The sequence below is a fragment of the Macadamia integrifolia genome, chromosome 1 (genome assembly GCF_013358625.1).
Source record: "Macadamia integrifolia cultivar HAES 741 chromosome 1, SCU_Mint_v3, whole genome shotgun sequence".
NCBI lineage: Eukaryota > Viridiplantae > Streptophyta > Magnoliopsida > Proteales > Proteaceae > Macadamia > Macadamia integrifolia.
Window position 1 is genome coordinate 19505237 of NC_056557.1, and position 22204 is coordinate 19527440.

Below are 22204 nucleotides of genomic sequence, written 5' to 3' on the forward strand. Positions count from 1 at the left end.
CTAAAAATATCGCTAGTTTGTTAAGCATTCAGTTAATTTCTCCGTTCTCAAGATATCCATTAGTCAGGTTGGGACATATTACCGTTGCACACACCACAGCTAGGCGTGCAGTCCAAAGACACCATAGTGAACTCTGCAGTCCAGGAAAGCATTGCACCATGTTTGATGGGTAAGAAATAAACTAATAGCAACAAAAGCTAATTAAAAGGGAGCTTAGGAAATGAAGCAGCTTGAACCCAAGAAATAGTCAAATTTTCCACCACAGAAGACATGCAATAACATATCCTTTATGATGAAATGATCTGTTTTGTTTCCATTTTATGATTCATAACACAAAAACCTGCTACTGCATTTAAGTTTTTGAAAAAAACAAAGCCGCATAATCTATTAACAATCATACATATCAAAAAGAAATAATCAGAGATGGATAAGTAATCATCAACAGCTAATTCCTAAGGTCCAGAATCTGTATTTTGCAGGAGAAATACAAGCTTTTCCCAGACTTTGATTTTAAATGAGAAACTCTATTTCCAATTGCCATACAGTTTCATCATCCAGCTTTCTTTCTAGGGAGAAATGATTTGAGCTTCCGAAGAAGGGAAATTTGGCCTTTCAGAAAACATCCTCCTAGCTCTGAACAGTAATTTCTAAATACCCTACAAAGCAGGAGTTCAACTAATTGTATCAATGACGCTGAAAAGGTGCCAGGTGCAGGAACAAAAAAAACTCTAACTTCATTATCTCTTCCGTTCCTTCCGCCACTTATATACGGGGTTGGAAGTTGGGCAAACAATCTCATCTTCACGAAGCTTGCGTTTACGACCCTTTTTCTGTGACATTAAATTGATGATTTATATATACAAGAAAATGATGGTTAAAAAACAAGAGGGATAAAGAGAAATAAATCAAAGATGTTCAAACCTGTAGTTCCTTTTTCAATTCCATGTCCATATACAGTTTCTCTAGGTCATTTAATCTCTTCTTCCTAGCCTCCAGTTCTCGGTATGAACCAGCTGTTTTTCTGGACGTGGAAAACTAGAAGTTATCAGATTAAAATAACTCAAAAACAGGAAAATTACTCTCTGGAAAAGAAAGTGGAGGTGTACCTAAAATCTAATAAGTTCCATAACATAGATATTCTTTAAGCAATATCTAAAACAATACAGTTTGGTGACTGCCTAATCACCAACCTAAATCAGTGACTATCAATTCAGACAGTTCAATATTATAAAAATTCCTCTTTCAAGAGCAATAGACCAAAGTTCCTACTGATATAAATCCTAACCATCAAAGGTCCATCTGGTTGGATGCAAGACATCAAGTGATGGTAAATATTTTATGAAAGAAAGACGAACATAACATAAAATACCTACATTTCAGATACTAGTTGAAAAGTTTTCTGACTTGTCATATTTTTTCTATAAAAAACTAACTTGGTTGAAAATGAAGAAACAATTAGTTACACATCCAGTAAGTTGCTGAGTGAATGAGCATTATTTTTAATAACAATTAGGATCTAAGGGCCCATTTGATTTTGTTTCTAGAAACGGTTTTTCCGTTTTTCTGTGCACAGAACCGGAAAAACATCCTAAAAATCGTTTGATTTTTCTGTTTCATTTCACTTGTTTTTGGAAACAGATATAGAAATTTATGCCTATTTATGTGTCTGGAAACAGAAATGGAGAAACAAGTTAGACTTGTTTTTCTGTTTCTAGAAACAAGTGGAAGCGACAAAAATTATGAAAAACCCGATACTTCACTCGACCTACCCAAACCCCCAACCCATTATTGAAACTTCTCGCTATCCAAATGCGGCGATTCCAACCTAGTTGTGCGAAGCTCACAGTTTCGGATTGCCTTCATCCTTTTGAAGCTCATCTCCATAAAGCATACCTGCAACTCATACATCATGCCTTCACTCATGAGTAACATTCCTATAACGTCATGCCTTCACTCATGTCTTGAACTTGAATACACTGTTGAAAACGTTTCAGGAAACAGAAAAATCAAACACCTTTTTGCGTTTCTAAAAATCGTTTCTAAACATAGAAACAGGATAAACAAAATCAAATGGGCCCTAAATGTTGTACTGCAGTATGGTCATTGGAAATGACTGTTTACTAATTACTACGGCAGAACTGGATTTCCAGTATCAAGAGCAGCTTCTATAAAACCCCAGTACAACTAAATTCTAGACATAATTAGTCAACATGCAAACACCCAAAATGCGATATTATTTTGACATCGAATTTAGAATGCTTCTTGTTTCATATGCTAACATGTCTTCATTTTTTTTTCTAAGATCCATGTCCACTAAGGCTTTAGTTTAATTAATCATCTGAAGTGGATTTACAGATGTACTGTATTTTTCATTTTCAAGAATGAAACTATCCACCAGTCTCAGAGTAGATTATTTTTATTGCACTTCGGAGTGCCCAACAAATATGAAATTGATGTTCAAGACAGTGATGGTGCAGGGAATGATAAAAAAAACGATCTTACCAAAAGATCCAGTAAGGTAGCACTTTTTGAAAATTATTTTCAGACTGGGCTCCTTTTAGTAATAAATGTTTACCAAAAAGGTGGTTTTTGGCAATTGTCAAAATTCTGCAACAACAGTTTAATTACTAAAAGATAAGATCATATTTTCCAAGAACAGTATAAACCAATTGTGAGACTAATTATACCAGGACAATGATCATTTTCAAGAACAGCATAAACCAAATGTATGTTTTGACTGTTTCAAACTTTCAATAGCTTGCTTCTTCAGTTCTACTGTCTTCTAATTCCATGTTGATTTTGATGGCTTGATGTGGCTTAATGTTGATTTTGATGACTTGATGTGACTTAATGTTGATTTTTGATAAATTGATGTGGTTTAATGTTCATTTTCTATAACTTGATGTGGATAAATGTTGATTTTTTATAATATAAGATAATACATTGTAGCATACTAAATAATGTTAAAAAAGAGGAGAAATAAAAAAATAACACTTAGGCGCCTTAGTCGCCTAAGCACTTAGGCACCCCTCCACTGCCTTGAGTCACCTTGACAACTATGCAATATGGCATCAAACAACTTGAAATTTCAAAATAACTCTTCAACTCCTAGACATCTAAGAACCAGCAAACAAAACCTCAAACGAACTTTCTGAAATCAAGTAAAATTGCCCAAAATTGAATCAGGTGGCAACTTTCAACCCAGATCTGAACTTCAAGCTTGATCTCACAGAAATGCCATGCCTAACCATTGAAAAATTGGATTACAAAATCCATATCTATAGACTTAATATTGCAGCAGCTGAAGCCTTCACATGGCCAGGTCAATGTGATCTAATATGGAGGCCCAAGACCTAAGTATGGATATTTAGGAAAGTCCGGGGGCATTTTTGAAGTTCTGGAATTACTATTAATTGAGTCTTCTAAGTTGGTTGGTATGTTTATCATGGGGAGTATTTGCGTCTTCTTTTTACCACGTTGTTAAATCCAAGTTGTGTTAGATGAGGAACTAATTCATTTTTGGGAGTTTGTTTCCTTTTTAGAGTTTAAGTAGGAGTATTGCTTTCTCTTTAAATACTATCATGTAACCCAACAATGGACATAGTTGATTGAATGAGAATTTTCAGTTGGTTTTGTGCTTAGTGAGAGAGTGTGAACACATAGGCTTCTTCCCCTTCTTCTGTAACCGGCCCTCCATCACAGGTCTAATTTGAATGAACCTTCAAAAGAGGGCAGCAGCATAGCAGGATCAAAACAGTGGGATAAATTCAGCTTTACAAGCAGAAATAGAAGTATAGAACCAAAATTGAGGGAAAGCAACAGCTGAATATGACTGTTATTCAAGCAGGTGGCCTGGGACTTCAACCACAAACATAGACACACCCAATCAATAAGCCAACAAACCATTTAAGCTATTCATTAATTAACACAAGAATCCATGCATCACAAAGCTGATATGTATGAGACTGAACACACCCTTAACCTTCTATTCCTAGCACACACAAATTTAGAGACTTTCAAGAGATTCTAGGACCAGATTCAAAGCCCTCCCACAAATAATGAACAAACCAAAATAGCAACCATAGACCAGATCTAACCTAAATCTTCTGGAGAAAAGGGAAAGTAGAAACTAATAGAAATTAGAATGTAGTAGCTAATTTCGTGCACCTAAACATTACCCCATGTATTGGCCCATTAAAAATATTAATCTACAACAATTAACCCAAAATCAAACAGCCCAAAGTTCATATGACCCATTGAGGTCTTGAAAATAGGATTATGCTGGCCCAATTTAGCTGTGCTTCCGGCATCACATGTAACAAGTGAATTTTAACTTCATGGCATGCCTTCTCCCTTTGCGTGTTATATATCTGCTATGGAATATTATCAATTTATCATCTCCCTGTATGGGTGTGTGTTCACTGCTTGCTCCTCCTCCCTCTAGCTGAGTAGATAGATTTTTTTGTTACGTGCATGGAATCTTGAGTTCTTTAGTTCTATGCACTGAATTATCATCTCTTTGCCTTCCTTTGACAATATGGCTTATTCTATTTGTGGAGACCGTCTTTTAATGCATTAGGTGTCCTTTCTTTTCTATCCCTTCGTATATATATATATATATATTATATTGGTGCATTAGGTAGGCAGCCGGCGCTTTAATATATTCAGGCAACCTCTGTTCACATGGATCCTTTCTCATTTCTTCATTTCTCTTATTTTGTTTGGACCTCAGTTTTCCCTACTTTGTTTTGCATAGGTCCGTGTAGCTGACCCATTAAGTTGGGATAAGACTGAGTTTGTTGTTGTTGTTGTTGCCACCTGGGAAGTTTGGAAAGAAAGGAATAGCAAGATGTTTGAGAATGGATCAAGATAAGGCATCAGGGTTCTGCCAGGCACCCAAAATTATTTAATCAGATGAGCATGCACAAGCAATTATTTATGAGAAAGCTGCTACATTTTTTATGTAATTTTTGAGAATGTGTACAAAGTGATGACCTTAAAGATACCAATTATACATACCTTTTACTTTATCAATGAAACCTTACATTTTCCCAGGCAAAACACCAAAATGTGCACAGGCACACAAGGGATAAACAAAGGGACGAGGTATACAGCATTCTACCATGCAACTGACAAGTTGTTCTAACCTCTTAATATGATCTGGGAGATCCTCAGAAGCAGGTAACTTTCCCCTTGGTGGAGCTTGTAATCGTATTTCTTTAGCTTCCTCCCTATAAAGGAAAGGAAAAGAATTTGAAGAATGTCATAATAAGTTATAATTCAATGGGAGATGATTAGCAAATTCACAACCAGTCAAAAAGGAAATTTAAACAATCTCCATCAAACATTTAACCTCCTCGGTAGTTGTTATGCCGAATGGATGTGTTGGAAACTTGGAATACAAATCAAAATTCAATAAATATTATCCTACTCACTACAAGAATCCTACTTGAACTAGGATGCCAGCCAAATTTTTGGAAATGGTGCATCCAAAACAGTTAACAGGAAGCCTTTTCTCATTATTTTCCACCCTCATCCACGAGAAAATTATCGTTTGCAGATTTATGGCAGAGATCAATACTAAAAAAATAAAAAATGTACACCTACACTCTAGGATCACTCCTCACGTTCCCAATTTTCCCAGTGCATTATAACCAATCATAGATTTTCTTCAACTAACGACTTGATATCCTTTCTTAATTCTCAAGACAATGTTTAGCGTCTCAGGTTGGGCCATGGTCTATTTACACTACCATCACATCTCAAGCAATGGATTTTTTGTTGGGTGCGCATGGAAGATTGTGCCAGTTACAAGAATAATAGATGGGGGTAGTAGACATGGAAGATGAGAGTATAAGAATGATTAGCAGGGTATGATTGCAACTTCTAGGGCAAGATGTGGAGGCAAAGTGAAGCAAAAATAAGGTTCCAGAAACACCACCAAAGAACATGAAGCCGTCACAGCTAGCATGACAGCCAGTGGTTACTGTTCATGCTCAGCTTCTGCTTCTGCTTCTGCTCTGTTTGTATGTTAACTCTTCTTGTTGATCTCTGTTAACTCCTCTTGTTGATCTCTGAACTTCTGAACTCTGATGTAAATGCTTCCATATCTTGCAGGCATACTAATTCTACCCAATTTTCTAAATTATGTGTCATCTTAGTTCAGGTTCTGCTGCTACATTTTTTTTTCCCCGGTAATATTGCTGCTACATGTTAAGACCAATTTCGATCTGCTATCCTCCATTCAAATAGCTCTAAAGATTTCTAACTTGATTCCCAGTTCTGCTAATCAATTTACAGCATTTCCATTCTTGTTTCAAGTTTTCCTACTTGCAGAAGTATTGTTCTTGATTTCACAATCCGGCTATCAGATCCTGACACAATTCTGTGAACCTGGCCTGTAAATAGGACAAAATCTTTGACTGAAATTGAAGCCTAATATGAACTGTTCAACCATAACTGCTGAGATTTCTCCTTTTCTGGTTTATATTCCCTGTTTTGTGCTCTGTTTTGAACTAAATTCCAGATGTATTTCCCTGGTTTGAATTTAGCCTTCATAATAATGGCTTAAAGGAGGGATGGGAAAGAAATTTCTGTGAGTGATGGATTACATTGGCAAACAAAAAAACAAAACTATATGACAACTTATAGAAGCACAACACAGGAGAACAATGTTACATGAAAACAACAAATTTGAACAGTAAACCACTGAACCAGATAACTCAGAGCCCAGCTTATTTCACATTACAAAGTCTAGGGACTATTAAAAATTGGGGCAAGAGATCGCTGCCCGGTCATGTGGCCCATGCACCAGCATGGGGCCAATGAGAGTGAACATAGGAGCATCAACATGGATGGAATTTTTCATTTCACAAGGGGTGGGGCAGTAATTTCGTGTGATCTTGTGTCTAGGCATAGAAGCCACACGACCAGGCAGCATCTTTTTCCCTAAAAATTAAAATAGATAATGTAACAAAGATTTTTTGGCAAGGACAACCTAAGACTGACATATAGAAATGCAACCTTAGCGAACTGGGTCCCACAAGAAAAACAAATTTGAACCTTTAACCCCAAAATCAAACAAACCGCAGAATCAGGTAACTAAGACACCAGCTCATACTGATAACTATCTGGTTAAGAAAACATTACAATTAAAAATAAAAAATAACAATTTTTTTGGAAAGAAAAGCAAACAAAACAACACATTAACAGACCCAAATATTTTATCCAATGGCTTAAATTCCAAAATCTAGTCAACAATACATTGACATAACAGACTCAGACCAAGCCTCATCCCCTTTCTTGAGACCCAAGCCCCAAAGAGCAAACAAGTCCCCCTGTTCAGCCATTATTCCCAAAATCTCTGTTAGGTGGAGAAGTGTGTGGTCATGATAAAGTGAGGGGATGTCTGAAAAATTCCACATGAATGGTAAAAGTTACCCTGTTTAGAGGACATGGTAAAAATTTTGAAATCCACACTTTCCCTGCCTCCATAAGCTGTTATCAAACCAAAATTGATTGGATTTGAGGTATAGTGTGGAAAGCCATTGCTCCACACCATTTAGAGAGATGATGTACCATTACTATCCCTCACTAGAAAAGACAGCAAATGAACATGATAGGGAAAACTTAATTTCCCTTTACTACCCTCACTTTCCCCAACCTGTGGGGCACAGAGCCTACTTTGTTATCCTTCACTTCCTGGTTAACCACACAGACAAAATGTCAAAATGCCACTAATGTTTTAGCATTAAACATACTCTGATTTTTCACATAGCGCAGGAGAAATAAAAAGTACTTATACCTTCCTAAAAGTCAAAAGCTAGCCTTGATGAATTATAATCTACCAATATGTCCCAATAATCTATCAGTTATGAGTTAAGTATACTGAACATAAAAAGGGGAAAGTTGACTGAGTGGGTCACCTAATTGTGCCACATGGCATGTCAGGTAGGCTGAAATTTGGTACAAAGGTAGACCCCATGGGCCCTTGCTCACATATCAAGTTTTAGCCCGAAAGAAATTTACCAAGTAGAAACACAAAACATTGAAAAATATAGGACTACAAAAATGGTGCATGGACATACATCATACATGGGAGGGTACACCATTACATTGGAGGGTAACTTATGGAATTTGAAACTGAAATTTCATAAGTGGGTGATCCATACATTCCTAAAATATTCAACTGTCAAAATTGACACATCATCCTTCTGTGTGGCACATTGGAGGAGCCTTGAGAAAAGCTTAGGTGGGCAGCCACCTAGCCAACCTTTCACAAACATAAAAGAATAAAAAAGTATCACCATCCAAGAGCAGCTAAGGTTTAAAAACAACCAGATCCATGCCTTGGGTTTTGAATGTAAACAGGAAATCTAGTTCAAAGTGCAGTAGTGAACATCAAGAAATTCAAACCTGTCTTCAGCATAATAGATGTGCTTGTTAGGTGCCTGATTATCAAGAGAATGCAGCACAGCACCTAGCTTCTCAATTTTCTACAGAAAACAAAGAATCCAAAATAAGATGCCAACAGAGTAATTGCATAAAAGTTGACTATGATCAATTTCTATCCTCAAACCAGCAACAACCATGGTTTAAGGAATCGGATTGGATCGGCCTGAATTGGTCGGATCAGTATCAGCCATGACCGATCCCGGTTCTTGACAGATACTGTATCAGTAGATCCGTATGGACAAAGGGAAAAAAAACACTTTTTTAGTTGAATGTATGGGTATCTCTGTCCGATTCGGGCCTATCTGGATTGGGATTGGATCGGTATTGGCCTTGACCGATTCCGATTTGTTATCTTCTCAAACATTGGCAACAACACTACAACCAACTAGAATTACTAGCAACACTAAAACACCTTCTTTTCACTTTGAATTTTCTGAAAGACATATCCTATATCTTGGGTCTTCATGAGCATGAGTTCCTCATTAGTGTACTTCTTGGCCTCACTCCTGAGAAAACCATATTAGTTAGTGAATGGCCAAAACTTATGGAAGCAAACCAAGAAATTGGGCAACTAATATCTTACTCTGGTTTATGAACTCCATCCTTTGTTCTTGTTCTTATCATCTTGAAGTAAAATTCATCTGGGTTCCTGAATGATGCTTTCTCCTTGAGTTTCTGTAACCAAACCAAAAATTATGCAACGAACACCAAATATTTAATAGAAATCATGTTACAAGAAATATTACTGAGGTCATTTTGCAGACGATATTAATAACAAATAACAGGAAATCAGGAGAAGCAATCACTGGAAACATTACCTGTAAAGTCTCCTCCTTCTGGTGATATGCCTTTGCACGCAAGACATAGTCTTTATGCTTTTCTAGAATCCCAAACTTCTTCCTAGCATGCCTGAAATTATCAATAAAGCCATTACACAATAGTGAGTTCCTAAACAGATGAAATAGAATCCACTGGGGAAAAATAGATACTTTCACTTACGGCTGAGATCGCTCCTTGTGAGCCCGTCTACTGATAGCATTCCTTAGAGACGACATTTTTTCACGTAAGTTGGAAGTACCTTTACTGCAGGACTAAAAACTTTGAGCTATCAGTTTTCTGCACTGTTTCAACAGATAAGCAGAGATCTTAGAACTTCCCTGTCCTTTAACAGAACAGCAATGACCAAGCTTCCTTTATTTAATTAAACAAGGCCTAATGCTCCAGAATCCTAGCTAACAGAGAGAGAGAAATCCAATAAAAGTATCTAGAATCCCAAATCCTATGCTGTTCAAGAGAAATCAAAATATCACAGAAGACCTCCCAAATAAAAATATTGAAATTGAACAACAAATACAATGGGATTAACAACTGGTAATTAACAGAGGTATGCTTAAAATTGACTGACTGAAACATAAAATGGCAGACACAACAATTCTTCTTCACTTGTGAATAAACCGAGTTAAGTAACAAAGGGTACAGATTCCCAGAGAAAAGATAACGCCAAGCACAATCTATCCAACAAATCCCAAACGTTCAGCAGCATCATAAATCAGCTTGGAAGTATCCTCCAAGTGGGATGCATGAATGAAAGCTTGGAAGATAATTCATTAAAGATAAAGCAGATGCCTTTGTTGAAGTAGCGATGGCAGTAAAACCCATGAAACCCAGTTAATAAAGAAGAAGAAGAAGAAGAATGGCATTGAGCGGTCCTGTGAGCTATTCCAATCAAGAATCTGCTAGGTTTCCAACCCCTCTCACAGAAAGAGGGAGAGAGGAGGTGAGCTTACCTTGTTTGTATGTCTTTGCGGTCGCTGCCCCGTCACCTTCTCTGCCCACTTGCTCTCAGGACAAAGCAAAGTTGAGTATAGGAAAGAATGGCAACGGCACTATAGCGAGAAACTATTACGTAGCATTTGGTTGCGTAAATCTGTTAGTGCACATATTGATTCTTGACATAATTACATAAAATGAGCTTCTGTGGAATCGTAATCCTGAAGGATTAACTGTTTGGTTACCTTGATTTTGTCAGTTGAATTCATCTAGAATCTGCCTGAAAAAAGTTTGGTTACTTTGAGTCCGTCAGTTAGATCAATTGGATTCATCTAGATTTTCCTGAAAAGCTGTTTGGTTGCACTGAGTCTGCCAGTTGGATTCATCTCTCTCCTCAAATAATTTTTTATTTTTCTTTTGTATTTATTTCTTGCCGATCAAAAGCCTAAGTATAAAACAATAAATTAAAATTAAAAAAAAAAATCAATCCACTTACTTGAGTCTACCTCAATGGCTCAATTTACCAAATTATTTGCTTTGTCCATGGAAACAAACCTAGTTGAAAGATATGGTAGTATTCCATGAAAATTAATTTTTACAGTGCAAAACAAGTACTGTTTTGGCCTTGACTGCACCTTCCAAACTAGCACTGCACTTTTCCACATGTTATTGACAACATTTTCACTGCTTTCTTTTTTCTACTCTAAAGAAATCCTATAGTGGGTACTTTGTTCTAGTGGTCAAATTAAAAAAAGAAGAAAAAGAGAAAATTATGGTTCGTAGTTCATAGCATTTATAAGGCAAACTGTGAATACGAGTCAGTTTTTCATGCCGTCAGGACTAGAAATAACTTGACATTCTTGAATGTATCTTTATCCTTCATTTTATGTCATTTTTATGGTTCAACCCTTGAGGATTACTTCACAACCCAACTTCTCCAACAATTCTTAGCTTTCAGGAATAATCCTCTTATTTGTAAAACTGGAAACAATGACAAACACTTGGAAGCCCTAAAGAATACTCCTATAATTCATGTGGTCTGAGTGAATGCCAAGCCATGGTGGATTACGGAGGAGTACCTCTTTTTTTTTTTTTTTTAGGGGCATCAATTGTTACAGAAACGAAGAGTATTTTAAACCTATTCAGTGTTCAGTACATTGTCTTGAATACTAATTTCAAGCCACTTTCACATGCCAAAAATTTACAGTGCTACAATTAGAGATTTAGTTGCACGAACCAAACCCAACATTCGTGTCTTAACCCAGAACCCTACAGTCGAGTTCTCTCATATTGAAACCCTAGATCAATCTAAGTCTAGACACTTACCAAGGCTCGTGGTAACCCTAGGGAAACGGAGACAACGAGCGTGCGAGAGAGAGAGAGGGACAGAGCAAGCGAAGGCGAGAGAGAGAGAGCATACCTGCAGGTTCGAGCAGCAACTGGAACGATGGTTGTCTGCCTCGTGCAGCTTGAGACGATAGAGTCGCTAGCAGGTTTCGTGATTTTCAACTGAGGCCCGATACTTTGGACCCTGGATGGAATCCAGTTTATTTATATGGGGTAAAATCGGTAAGTTTAATCTTGAATTAAAACTCTGGAGGCTGGGGTTTCTTATTTTCTATAATTCCCATTTTACCCTTGGTCAGTTATCGGTTGATGGGAAGGTATCGGATAGGAGTGTCAATCGGTTTCAGTCTAGGAATGAGGGAGATCAAAATCAATCCATTAAAGAACTTCGGTTTTCGATCGGTTTCGATTTCGATCTAGTTTGGTTTCGATTTATTTTGGTTTTTTAATATCGATTTAATATCGGTTTAGATCGGTTTATCATTAGGTTTGAACCATAATGTATCTTACATTCATAACTTATAATGATAAGATTTGACGAAAAAAAAAAAAAAAAACTTTAAATTCATGATTAAATAATGATTTATCATTGTAAGGAAAATATAGCTAATATTGAAACCAATGGATAAAAAATTACTAAGAAGATAACTAATATTGAAATCACAAAATGAACCCTATTATCCAGTCATTCAGTTAACTATCCAACTAGTTTTCTATAATGAACAAAGAAATCGATGAAAGCATTATTACAATTTACAAATCAATTTCTCTATTCATAACCTAATATTCAATGATTTGTAACAATTTCTCTTATAATAAAAATTTTCTCACTCGTATTATAAAAAATGGATGGTTAATTCATCAATTTATAATCTTATAATCATTTAATTTTTTACCAGTTTCATTCGGTTTAGTTTTAATTTGGTTATTGATCGGTTTCATTTGGATCGATTTTCAGTTAGTCCCAATATACCTCAGTCCAAAATCAATCTGGATCAGTTTGGTTCGGTTCGAATTTTATCGATTTGGGTTAGGTTTTGACACCCCAAGACTATCGGAGAGGGAGAGGGAGAGGGAGAGGGAGAGGGAAAGGGAAGGAAGAGGGTGGGAGAGAGAGGTGTTGCAGGTTCATTGTTGATGGCTACCACTCCACTGCAGCTCTGTCTCTTATCTCGTGGATTCTAACTGCATCAGAGGTTCATATAGGCTTAGAAACTTAGCCCAACAGCTCCGTCTCTACAAACCTCCACCTTCCTTCGACGACGATGATATTGAGAAGCAACGAATCGAAGAAAGTGCAGGGAAGGTAATTTCTTATATGGGCATTGCAGAATCAACAACACCAATTACTCACCCAGAAAAATTCAAGCCCAAGTGAGCTGCGGTGCCTGTCTGCCTCTTCGTAGGTGATGGTGGGGATCTCTGGTTCATCCTCATCAAACTTTTAATTTTATGAGACAAGTCGAGTTATTGTTGCAGGTGGAGTGTCGGTGCCTGGAGGGAAAGCAGAGGAGGGCAACGCAGATGACAGAGGCGCGGCCACTGTTGGACAAAGTTGTGATGGACCGAAGGCCATACATAATCGAAGGAAGGCCTTTAATGGCTGATTATGTATCGTCATCCACTGGGTTATGAGCAAGGATAACGAAGAATGGTTGCTGGACTTTGTAGTACCACAATAACAGTTGAAGAAAAAAAAAAAAAGAAGATGAAGAAGATTAACAATGTTCTACCACCGTAGGCCAATGGAGAAGAATTCACCACTTACATTGCTTGTAATTCACTTCTGTTTTATTTCTGCTTATGGAAGAGGGAGACTAATGGAAAAGGAACTTATATCTGCTCTCACTCCATTGTTGAGTTGCAGGCTGCATGCCAGGAGCTTCAACTTGCCAAGGAGAAGAAAGAAGGTTAGGGTTCTACGGTTCCGAACCCAATGCTCAGTGTTCATTGTTCTACCGATTTTGTTACCCTATTATTTGTTGTAAATAGGAAAAGCAAATAGAGCATCGGGTATTACCTTGCTGTTGCTGTTTTTTGCAGCGGAATGAATCCAGTTGCATCAGATATGCACGAACAGTGACAAACGAAAGGTTGAGTCGATCTCGTTAGGCAAGCTTTGTGGTCAAACCCTCTTATTTATAGAGAATTGGTTCATAATAATCTACTACTAGTGGGTTATCTCAAGTGGACAAGCCATGAAGGAACCGGGTCAAGACCAGTCCAACCCAGTTCAATTAACAATTGCATATAAAAAGAAGAAGCACCAGCACCAATGCAACTCGCCAAGGAGAAGAAAGAAGGTTGCTTAATAATGTGAGTTTATGTTCGAATTGGCTGTTCTCAATTCCCCCATTCACTTTTCAGTTGCATAGCTTCACTTGCCCTTTCAATTTTGGTTTGCTCTAAGTCTCTAACGCCCATTTTGGGCTGATAAGTCAGTTTAATGCTTCATTTGCTATTCCGAGTGTTTATCGTTTCTGTAATCAGAGTTTCGATTGTCAGCAATTTGAATTTTGATGTTCAGATTTCACTTTTTTACTTCAGGTTGGATTGGATGCATTGGAAGTGATTTGGATGTGTTAGAGCAAACACCAAGAAATATGATAAATAAACCAAGACAGATCGCACAACACAGAGATTTAATGAGGTTCACACACCAAAATGGTGTGCTACGTCTTCGGACGAAGAAGAAGATGTTTCACTATGCAGAAGAGAGATTACACCAAGCAGCGGCAAGAAAACTCGCCCTGAAACCCTAGCTAGAAAAAAAAAACCCCAAAATACAATGACTTTCTCAACAAGATAATATATACTCCAAGCTGCAGGTCGACCCATCAGGTCACAGTCGATCCGTTCGGACCGCTCTGCTTCCATTTCAGATCTCAGAAAACTTCCCATTCAGGTCGCCATTAAATATGTCGGAGCGGGTCAATCTTCAAAACTGGTCAAGAATTCGAGACAAACTTAACAGGATGCATGGAGAAGGTGTTTGTTTAATGCTTTTCGGTTTTCCGAGGGGTTGTTAGGGATTGGTATTTCTCAGACCTTGTAGATTTTTGTCTGGGGAAAAGGTTTCAGCAGGTGTTATTGATCTGAAACTTTTGTTGCTGAATTTCACCACTGATTTTGTGTAATTATTTCAAATCTTTGAAGTTCTAATTGTTCTGTTACGAACTAAGTTCTGGTGAGGAAATTGAGGAGCGATTCTCTGATATTTTTCATTATTTATTGAAGTAATACTTGCTTCTTGGGTGACTTAGTTATTTCAGTTTGGGTCTGTCAATAACATTTTCAATTTTCCAACTTCTTGTGATTCATTAAATATGCTGTTGTAAAGAATAGAGTATGGATGCATCATGTGTATGTTATCGAACTGGTGAAGTGTACTTAGTCTGTGCTTGTCTTTTCCATTTTATTTATTTATTTATTTTTTCCCTTACACCTTTTAATGATTGTAGAATACCTATTTTACCCCCCAAATTAAAGAATAAAAACTAAAAAGTAAAGACATGTTCACATTTTAAATAATGGTTATATTTGGTATCATTTATTGATTTATTGTCATTTTTTTGGGCTTGCATGAGTGGGCCGGAATATAATAGCACATTTTAAAGAGGGCTCGTTTAAAAACCGGTTAAAGCCCGTTTAACATTAAACATGTCCATAGTCCGGTTAATGCCCGACTAAAGCCCGATTTAGGTGGCCCGATTATAACCCGAGACCGACCGACCGAATATAAAGTGTACCATGCCCTCAATAACTAAGCCCGATTAGTTAAATGGGCGGACACGATGTAGCCTTTGAAAGTCTTCAAGCCCGATTAAGCCCGACCGAAACCGAACCGGCCCGACCGGTTGACACCCCTATTTAGATGATGTCTAGCTGAGGTTTCCTAATTGAAGTTGCTGTAGTAGTTCAAATGCTTTCCTGTGTTTGTCCATTATAGATGTAGCTATATTTTCTTGTGCTTTTTATTGTTAATTTTAGCTAGATAGCAACTATTTTGTCGTGATCACTCATTAAATTTTGTGGATTTGTTATGGTTTCTTGTAAATTTAGAAGCACACTGAGTCTTACTCTTGTGTTTGATTTTCAAAACTTGCAATCAATCCATCATGTTTCACCCAACATATTCTCTTCTGTTGGCTTAGTGCTTCATAAGGCTTAGAGTTTTGATCAACTTGCTAATTTTAGAGTCTCAGGTGGGACTGACAAGCATCGCATGCAGTGGGCTTCAGATCTTCATGGTTGCTTTCTAGATGCCATCACACAACTTAGTGGACCAGATAGTGGGTATTTTTATTCAGGAATGAGAACATATAGTGCTGGTTTATTTTCTTAAGTGGAAGCAATTGGAATATTATTTCATCATTTAATCAACATCATCACCCGACAATTTGACTACTATATCAGAATCAATTTTTTGTTTTCCACAAAATAAATTAAGCCATGTCTTAGTAACCGTTTGTCCGTATAAAATCTTAAAGGTTTTGCTCTGTTTGACCATGTTGGTTATTGTTATAGTGGGCCTATAATATACAGGAATTGCCCTCCATCATACACTAGGAGGGCAATCTTATTTGTCCTGTAGGGTGAGCAGAAATGGTATTAAACCTCTATTTAAAAAAATTTATACTAACCAATCTCTTTTGCCTTATTTGGTCCGTGCCTGATTGTTACAATTCCGTGTAACCATGCATAGTCAGTGAGAATATTCCTTCTTATAAAACATAAGCATTCAAAGTTCCTCTAAGTTACTTGTGCTTTCAGATTTTTTAATTCTTACTGCCTTTTGAGGACCTTACCTTTGCACCCAATCAATCGATAATAGATTATATGCTTTAAGCCTTAAAGTCCTCCGAAGAGAGGAAAAGGGGGGAGGGTATACAACATAAGAGTGCTCCACTTATGTTGACTAGCCTTCGGATAAACTAGTGTAGGATTGTGATGATTTAAACCATGATACTGCAGGAAAATCTCATAATATTTATGAGTTCTGAAAGAGATTGATGCAACTAAATTATGTTAGTTGAGAGCTAGCACCAGGAGGAGGCTGTTCAGGTTCTAGATTGGCACTTTGGAAAGGGATTTAGAAACAGTGGCTTAGAGGTGAAAATAGGGCAAGGGTGAGGGAGGGAACTAACCCCACTTGGGTAATTACAGGCAGGAGAAAGGAAGCTGTTATATGAGACAGCATCAACTTATATTAAAATGTTTTGTTAGAGTGAAGCTAAGCTCATCATTTTGGCTATCAATATCTCAGAAAAATCATGTGCACGGTGCACCCTAAAAAAAATATGAATAGAAAACTTTGGGCATCCCTTTTGAAATAATATGCTCCATTCCTTTTCAACTTCCCCATGTCGTCAAGAATATAATCCAAACAATGGGCAATACAAGGGTTCCAAAAAAATAAAATGGGATCACTTCTCTGTTAGTTTTTTTCCTGCATTATCAGTCACAATCTGAAAAACATTTGATTATCCAACTTCCTCAACAACCTCATCCAGTAAAATTATTAAAATTTACCTGTTTTTTATGACTTCTGATGCATCCACTGATTTGTAAAAAAGAGGGAAAGGGCTGGGTATGCTAGTGGTATACCCAAATCTGTGACTACCTATCTTGTCCTCCCCTTGGAAAGTCCCCTATGCCCCTCCCATCCCAGCCATCCCATTGGTTGAGCCGCTAGCTACAGGAAAGATGGCAGAGTACCTAACCTCCTCCCTAAAGAAATACACGCCATGTAGACAGTACCCCAAAAAATTTATTAAAGTCTGCCTATTCCATCTTTCCATCTATTGAACATGATGATCCAGATTGGGCTTACTGTGCTCTGAATTCTTCAAGAGATTTTTTTGGTATTTGAAATCTCATTCTCTAAGAACTTCTAAGCAATGTCCTTATTTGAAGGATATTTTAATACCATGTCTATACTGTCCAATTGTATCAACCACTAGTGGTGGAGCATGTGGTTTAATTCGATACAACACGCAAAATCTTACCAGCCCTTGACATATGAACAATAAAACCTAGGATGCTAGAATGAAACTTTCATTTCCAGTGTCCTATTATTAAATATTTATATTATTTAATATTAATATTGTATCGAATTTACGGATAGGGACAAAAGAAAAGGGAATTTCCTTTTTTTACTTTTTTCTGACAACGTCTAATTGCTTGGGATGGCCAAGGCTGACTCGTTGGAGTGTGTTTCTTGTGACGCTCTCTTTTCTCACTTGCCAATTGGTCAAGTATTAAGCCAGCTGAGAGGTCTCTAATATTTTGAAGTTGTTGTATTATAAGGAATTGCAGCATGGTAGGAAACCAAGCAATGGCTTCTCCTACTTCGGTTTGAGCATCCTTATTCCACCAATCTAAAGGTTTTTGTCAACAGGTTTGTAGACATTTTTACTCCAATATTTTACTTGCTGAACTAACTACAGTTTAAATTTCCTTTGACCACCACCAGAAGCTATTCTCTTTGCTCTTCTTGTTACCTTTTTAATGACCTCATGATCTTCATCCTCTACTTCCTGTAATTCATCACAGGCACTTGTTTGAGGAGTCTAGACTTCCACACACACTGCATCTTTGATTCCTTGCAGCTTGTCTCTCATTCCTATCATCACATTAGTAGAAACAAATTGACGTGGATCAAAATCTGAGCCAACTGGTGCTTCAGCCTATTTACTACACCACTCACTATTTGTCTACAATAATGGCAACTATGGCACTCTAACTTTTTCTTTCTATCATCTCGATTGTGCCATGTTCCAACCAAAATGGCTTTCATGCCTTTATATCTAATTTTCTTTATTTTCTTGAGAACTGTCAACCCCTCAGGACGTCTCATACTCCCCTGATTTAGATTGAACACATTTCTTCTCTCTTTTGATTCAATTTAATTTCTAGGTATTATATATATCTAAGTGTTTTAACATTTGTCTTTATCTATCTTTATTGTTGCTGTTCCTTCGTAGTGTGCTTTAGCATCGCATTGCTTTGAGAGAAAAGGGCCAGGTTAGGATTTTTCTTTTGTTGAGTGTTATTTGTATTAATTGTATTCAAATGGCCTATGTGTGACCCATCAAATTTGAAAACTCATCCCGGGTTACCTGATTCATCCCAATCTCACTTTTCACTTGGCTGATTTTATTGAACTGGAGTCAACATAGCGACTATTAGACTTTAGGAGCTGACTCAACTCCCGAGTCAGCAAGCTATGGTTGTGGATGTCCATGGACATAACAGGATATGGTTGTGGATGTCCATGGACATAACATGACTTATCTATGATATGGATTGCTAAGCAAGCTGATATCAGTATGACAATTATGTCAATTGTGGTTTCTTTAGAATGATTGTTGACTCCTTGAACTTTGCTTACTCTCTCAGGTGCAATGACGGTTAAAACTCAAAATTCAAGCTCAGGGGAAGTACTTGCATAAGATCTTTGAAAAAGAGGGAAAACAAGTTAGCACTCAAAGCCTCTGAGACATCCTTGGCTGAGGAAAAGCAAAGCCATGCCCTTCCCTACCGGGTCAATGGATTCTACCATCTTTTTGTGCTCCCACCTAGGAACAATTGGAAAAGGTCCTATATAAATAGTTGTGGTCTTTCGTGTCTTAGCTCTGATCTGCAATAGATATTAAAAGCCAGAAGATGGCAAAGAGATGGAGAAGGTTGGAGAGGCCAAAGTATGGGTGAAGATTGAAGACTCCGGGAATATAAGTTTTGGTCCAACGTTTGCTTTCAGGCTTTTCTTGGAAACAGCCTCTTCTGTGAAGCTAAGGGTAAGGCTACGTACATATGCCCCTCCAAGACCCTACAGTAGTGGTAGCCTCGTGCACTGGGTTGCTCTATTTTTATGTGCTTTCAGGTTTTTCCATGAGTAACTGAATTGCTTTATTATCTGACAATTATGATGTCTACAATGTCTTGGATAGATAGAGATGCAATTATACAAAGAATGATCAATAGACCTCCGATTGAGACCAAAAAAAATGTGACAGAAGATATTTCGTTATGTTTTTGGCATTCTTTAAAACTAAGTTGCTCACAATTTGTTGAGATCACCTTCCCTCACAAATAGCCCATGAAATCCATAGGGCACCCGCCGGGGCAGCTTTACCACTGCAACAATCTCAAGAGAAGGTGATTTTGCATCCATGACCAAGAACTTCGATTCCCTTAAAATCTCATCATGCATGTATGACACCACATACCCATCGTCTTCCTCAGCGTTTGGGTCCTCCAGGTTTTTTGCCCCAAAGAATGGTTCACCACCATAGCACCCTTGCCCATACATCTGACTGCCCACAATTTGTTCTCGGTGCTCCCATCCTGAAAGGTCCAGCTTCACTACCCCAACCATCTTGGGCATTGGCTCTCCCACTCCCAGGTAGGCATACTGGCTCTTCTTCCCCCCTAATGCTGGGTTTATCACCCCAAATTCCAAGTTCCTTGCAGACAATGGGAACCTTGAAACGATTCCACTCTTCAAGTCTATCCTAACCTTCTCTACCGATAAGTGGTTCAGCTCAGTCTTCTCTAAGCAGTGGTCTATGGACAAAATGTTGGGTGCAATTAGGACAATTGCATCATCTTCCTCCTCCCAGGCATTAATGGTATGGAAGATGTTGAATCCAGGAACATCGAACCACCTCATCTCTGATTCATCCTTGGCATTCCGTGGAATTACACCAATCCTCGGCACTTTCGCATGGTCTAACTGCATCAAAGGTTTTCCTTTCATAACTGCCATTGGGTTTATTGTTATCTGTATTTCAGGAAATATTGCAAACTGTTTAGTGATGGCAAAGTCATGAACCAGTGACCGATGAGATATAGAGAAGATGGGTACATCTGATTGTTTTGAGCCATTTACATCAAAACTGAAGAAGGTCAAGAATGGGCGGATCATGCCCTGACGAAAAGCAAATGTTTCTTTGGTGTCCGGATCAATCTTTGGGTGGGCTGTCATGTTTCCTAACAGTTCTCCATTAGAATCATAGGGCCTTATGGTCTCAATGTCACCGGCTTTATCTACACAAACAGCAAGGGCAAAGAGCCTGTCACCAACGAAAGCAAGGCTGGTATTGGCAAGACCACCCCCTCTTGCAGGATTGATCTGTCCACTGAAGATTCTAGCTGCAGTGAACAAAAAAATGGTTATCACAAAGGTGGTGGCGGAGTACAAGACTGAAAACATGTTTGGAAAGACCGGCCGGCCAGTTTTGTGCTCTAAATTCTACTTATAAGTCTTGACATAGCGGCTACAGAGCACGGCATGGCCATCAGAAATGGTGAGGGCATGAAGCATTCCATCACCATCAAATTGGTGGTATGAACCAGTTGGGAAGTACTGAGGGTTGGGGCCATTGCGAATGTAAGCTCCATTAAGGCAAGATGGGAGTTGTCCTTCAGTAACCTGGCACGCGGTTGGGGGAAGCTCGTCAACCGGAGCGAAATTATCACAGAGGACACACTGTGGATCAATGAAAGATGGGAGAGGATGAGCTTCATTGAAGCTGTTGATGGTATCTTCCAACACATTGAGGAAGGTGGTCAGTAGAGAAGACACCAATGGCCTTCTAGTGGTAATAACCATAGGTTCAGCACCTTTGTATGTTGCTGTTACTTCTACTGTTGTTGTGTTGTGTGACCTCATTCCAACTCTAATGAAGGAAAAACTGAGTTCTGGGCTAAGGGGAGAAAATTTTCTTGAGATTGTTTCTGTTGTTATGGGCTTGGTGGAAGGGAGAAGCATGTTTGGGTGATGGAATTTGGAGGAGGAAGTAGAGAAGGATTCCATTGTCTCTACTACAGCAGTATGTTTCCTATGGGTTTTAAATGCTTTACTTCATGTGGGTTTTAAATGCTTTTTGGTAAAGTATTAGATTAGAGCATGGAATTAGAGACAAAGGAGTTTGGCATTTGTCCCCCAAAAGGGTAAATATTAGTTAGGTTATTTATAAGTAGAGACTAGAAGTTTGGGATATAGTTAGTTAGGTTCTACATGTCACATGTGTAACCTTTATCTTTTCTTTTTTATGAGGGAAGCTTGTTGGGAAGTTCTATAAGACCATGACAAAGGAAATAATTTGCATTTTCTTTTCTTAATGACAAACCATATTTTTTCTGGGTTAATATTTGGTGAAAAGATTTATTGAAAAGAAATGAAACTAACAGTTTGGCTTGCCAATAGTGTTTTGATAGAACCAAAAAGCAGGCTATTTCTTATCTAGATTTTTTTTTTCCTTTTTCCTTTTTTTGTATTTAGGAAGTTTTGGTAGAAGAATGATTCGGATGGATAAAATTTAGTTGTTTTAGCGGTAACTGGTACAGTCAAAGAAATGAAATCTTAAAAGGTATTTTGAAAAATACTACAACCTAGGAGGATAAAGTGATCTTTTTTTTTTTTTTTCCGAGCACAGTTTACAGCGTGGTTTCAAGTATTGGTATCGGTTGAGATCAATCCTTGATCCTTGACTGATTCAGATTGATTACCTGTATCATTTCAAGGGTAAAATAAAAAAAAATATATATATATATATATATGTACCTGTTTTTAAAAAGTAAAGACAAAAGTTATTGATATCCACCAATCCTTTACGATACCGAGAAT

General features: G+C 37.8%; 1 protein-coding gene, 1 long non-coding RNA gene and 1 pseudogene across 6 annotated transcripts; 1 reads left to right on the plus strand and 2 right to left on the minus strand.

The window, feature by feature from the left end:
• Nucleotides 1–244: 244 nt before the first annotated feature.
• Nucleotides 245–11776, minus strand: LOC122081131 (probable U3 small nucleolar RNA-associated protein 11). 4 transcript variants are annotated; one of them, XM_042648120.1, is made up of 9 exons: nt 11645–11776; nt 9454–9545; nt 9273–9363; nt 9038–9129; nt 8867–8960; nt 8416–8495; nt 5148–5231; nt 922–1021; nt 245–830 (listed from the first exon to the last, which is right to left on the minus strand). In XM_042648120.1, exons 2-9 carry the CDS (start codon nt 9507–9509, stop codon nt 738–740), a joined length of 690 nt encoding a protein of 229 aa, XP_042504054.1. In that variant the 5' UTR covers nt 9510–9545; nt 11645–11776; the 3' UTR covers nt 245–737. The 4 variants fall into 4 exon arrangements, with proteins under 4 accessions (XP_042504054.1, XP_042504058.1, XP_042504072.1 ...); XM_042648124.1 differs by having other exon boundaries at nt 9454–9575; nt 11645–11770; XM_042648138.1 differs by having other exon boundaries at nt 9454–9537; nt 11645–11758.
• An 888-nt stretch (nt 11777–12664) lies between these two features.
• LOC122081155 lies at nt 12665–15978 on the plus strand. 2 transcript variants are annotated; one of them, XR_006141027.1, is made up of 3 exons: nt 12665–13481; nt 13615–13887; nt 15777–15978. It is a non-coding gene; the product is annotated as an uncharacterized LOC122081155 (long non-coding RNA). The 2 variants fall into 2 exon arrangements; XR_006141028.1 differs by lacking the exon at nt 15777–15978 and adding an exon at nt 14119–14162.
• A 3655-nt stretch (nt 15979–19633) lies between these two features.
• On the minus strand, nt 19634–21247 carry LOC122071692 (annotated as a pseudogene).
• Between the last annotated feature and the right edge of the window lie 957 nt (nt 21248–22204).

Coding starts and splice junctions, on each gene's coding strand:
- LOC122081131 (XM_042648120.1), bottom strand. CDS start 9,509: ATGTCGTCTCTAAGGAATGCTATCAGTAGACGGGCTCACAAGGAGCGA. Junction 1,022..5,147: donor CTCCCAGATCATATTAAGAG/GTTAGAACAACT, acceptor TTCCACGTCCAG/AAAAACAGCTGGTTCATACC. Junction 831..921: donor AATTGAAAAAGGAACTACAG/GTTTGAACATCT, acceptor TTAATGTCACAG/AAAAAGGGTCGTAAACGCAA.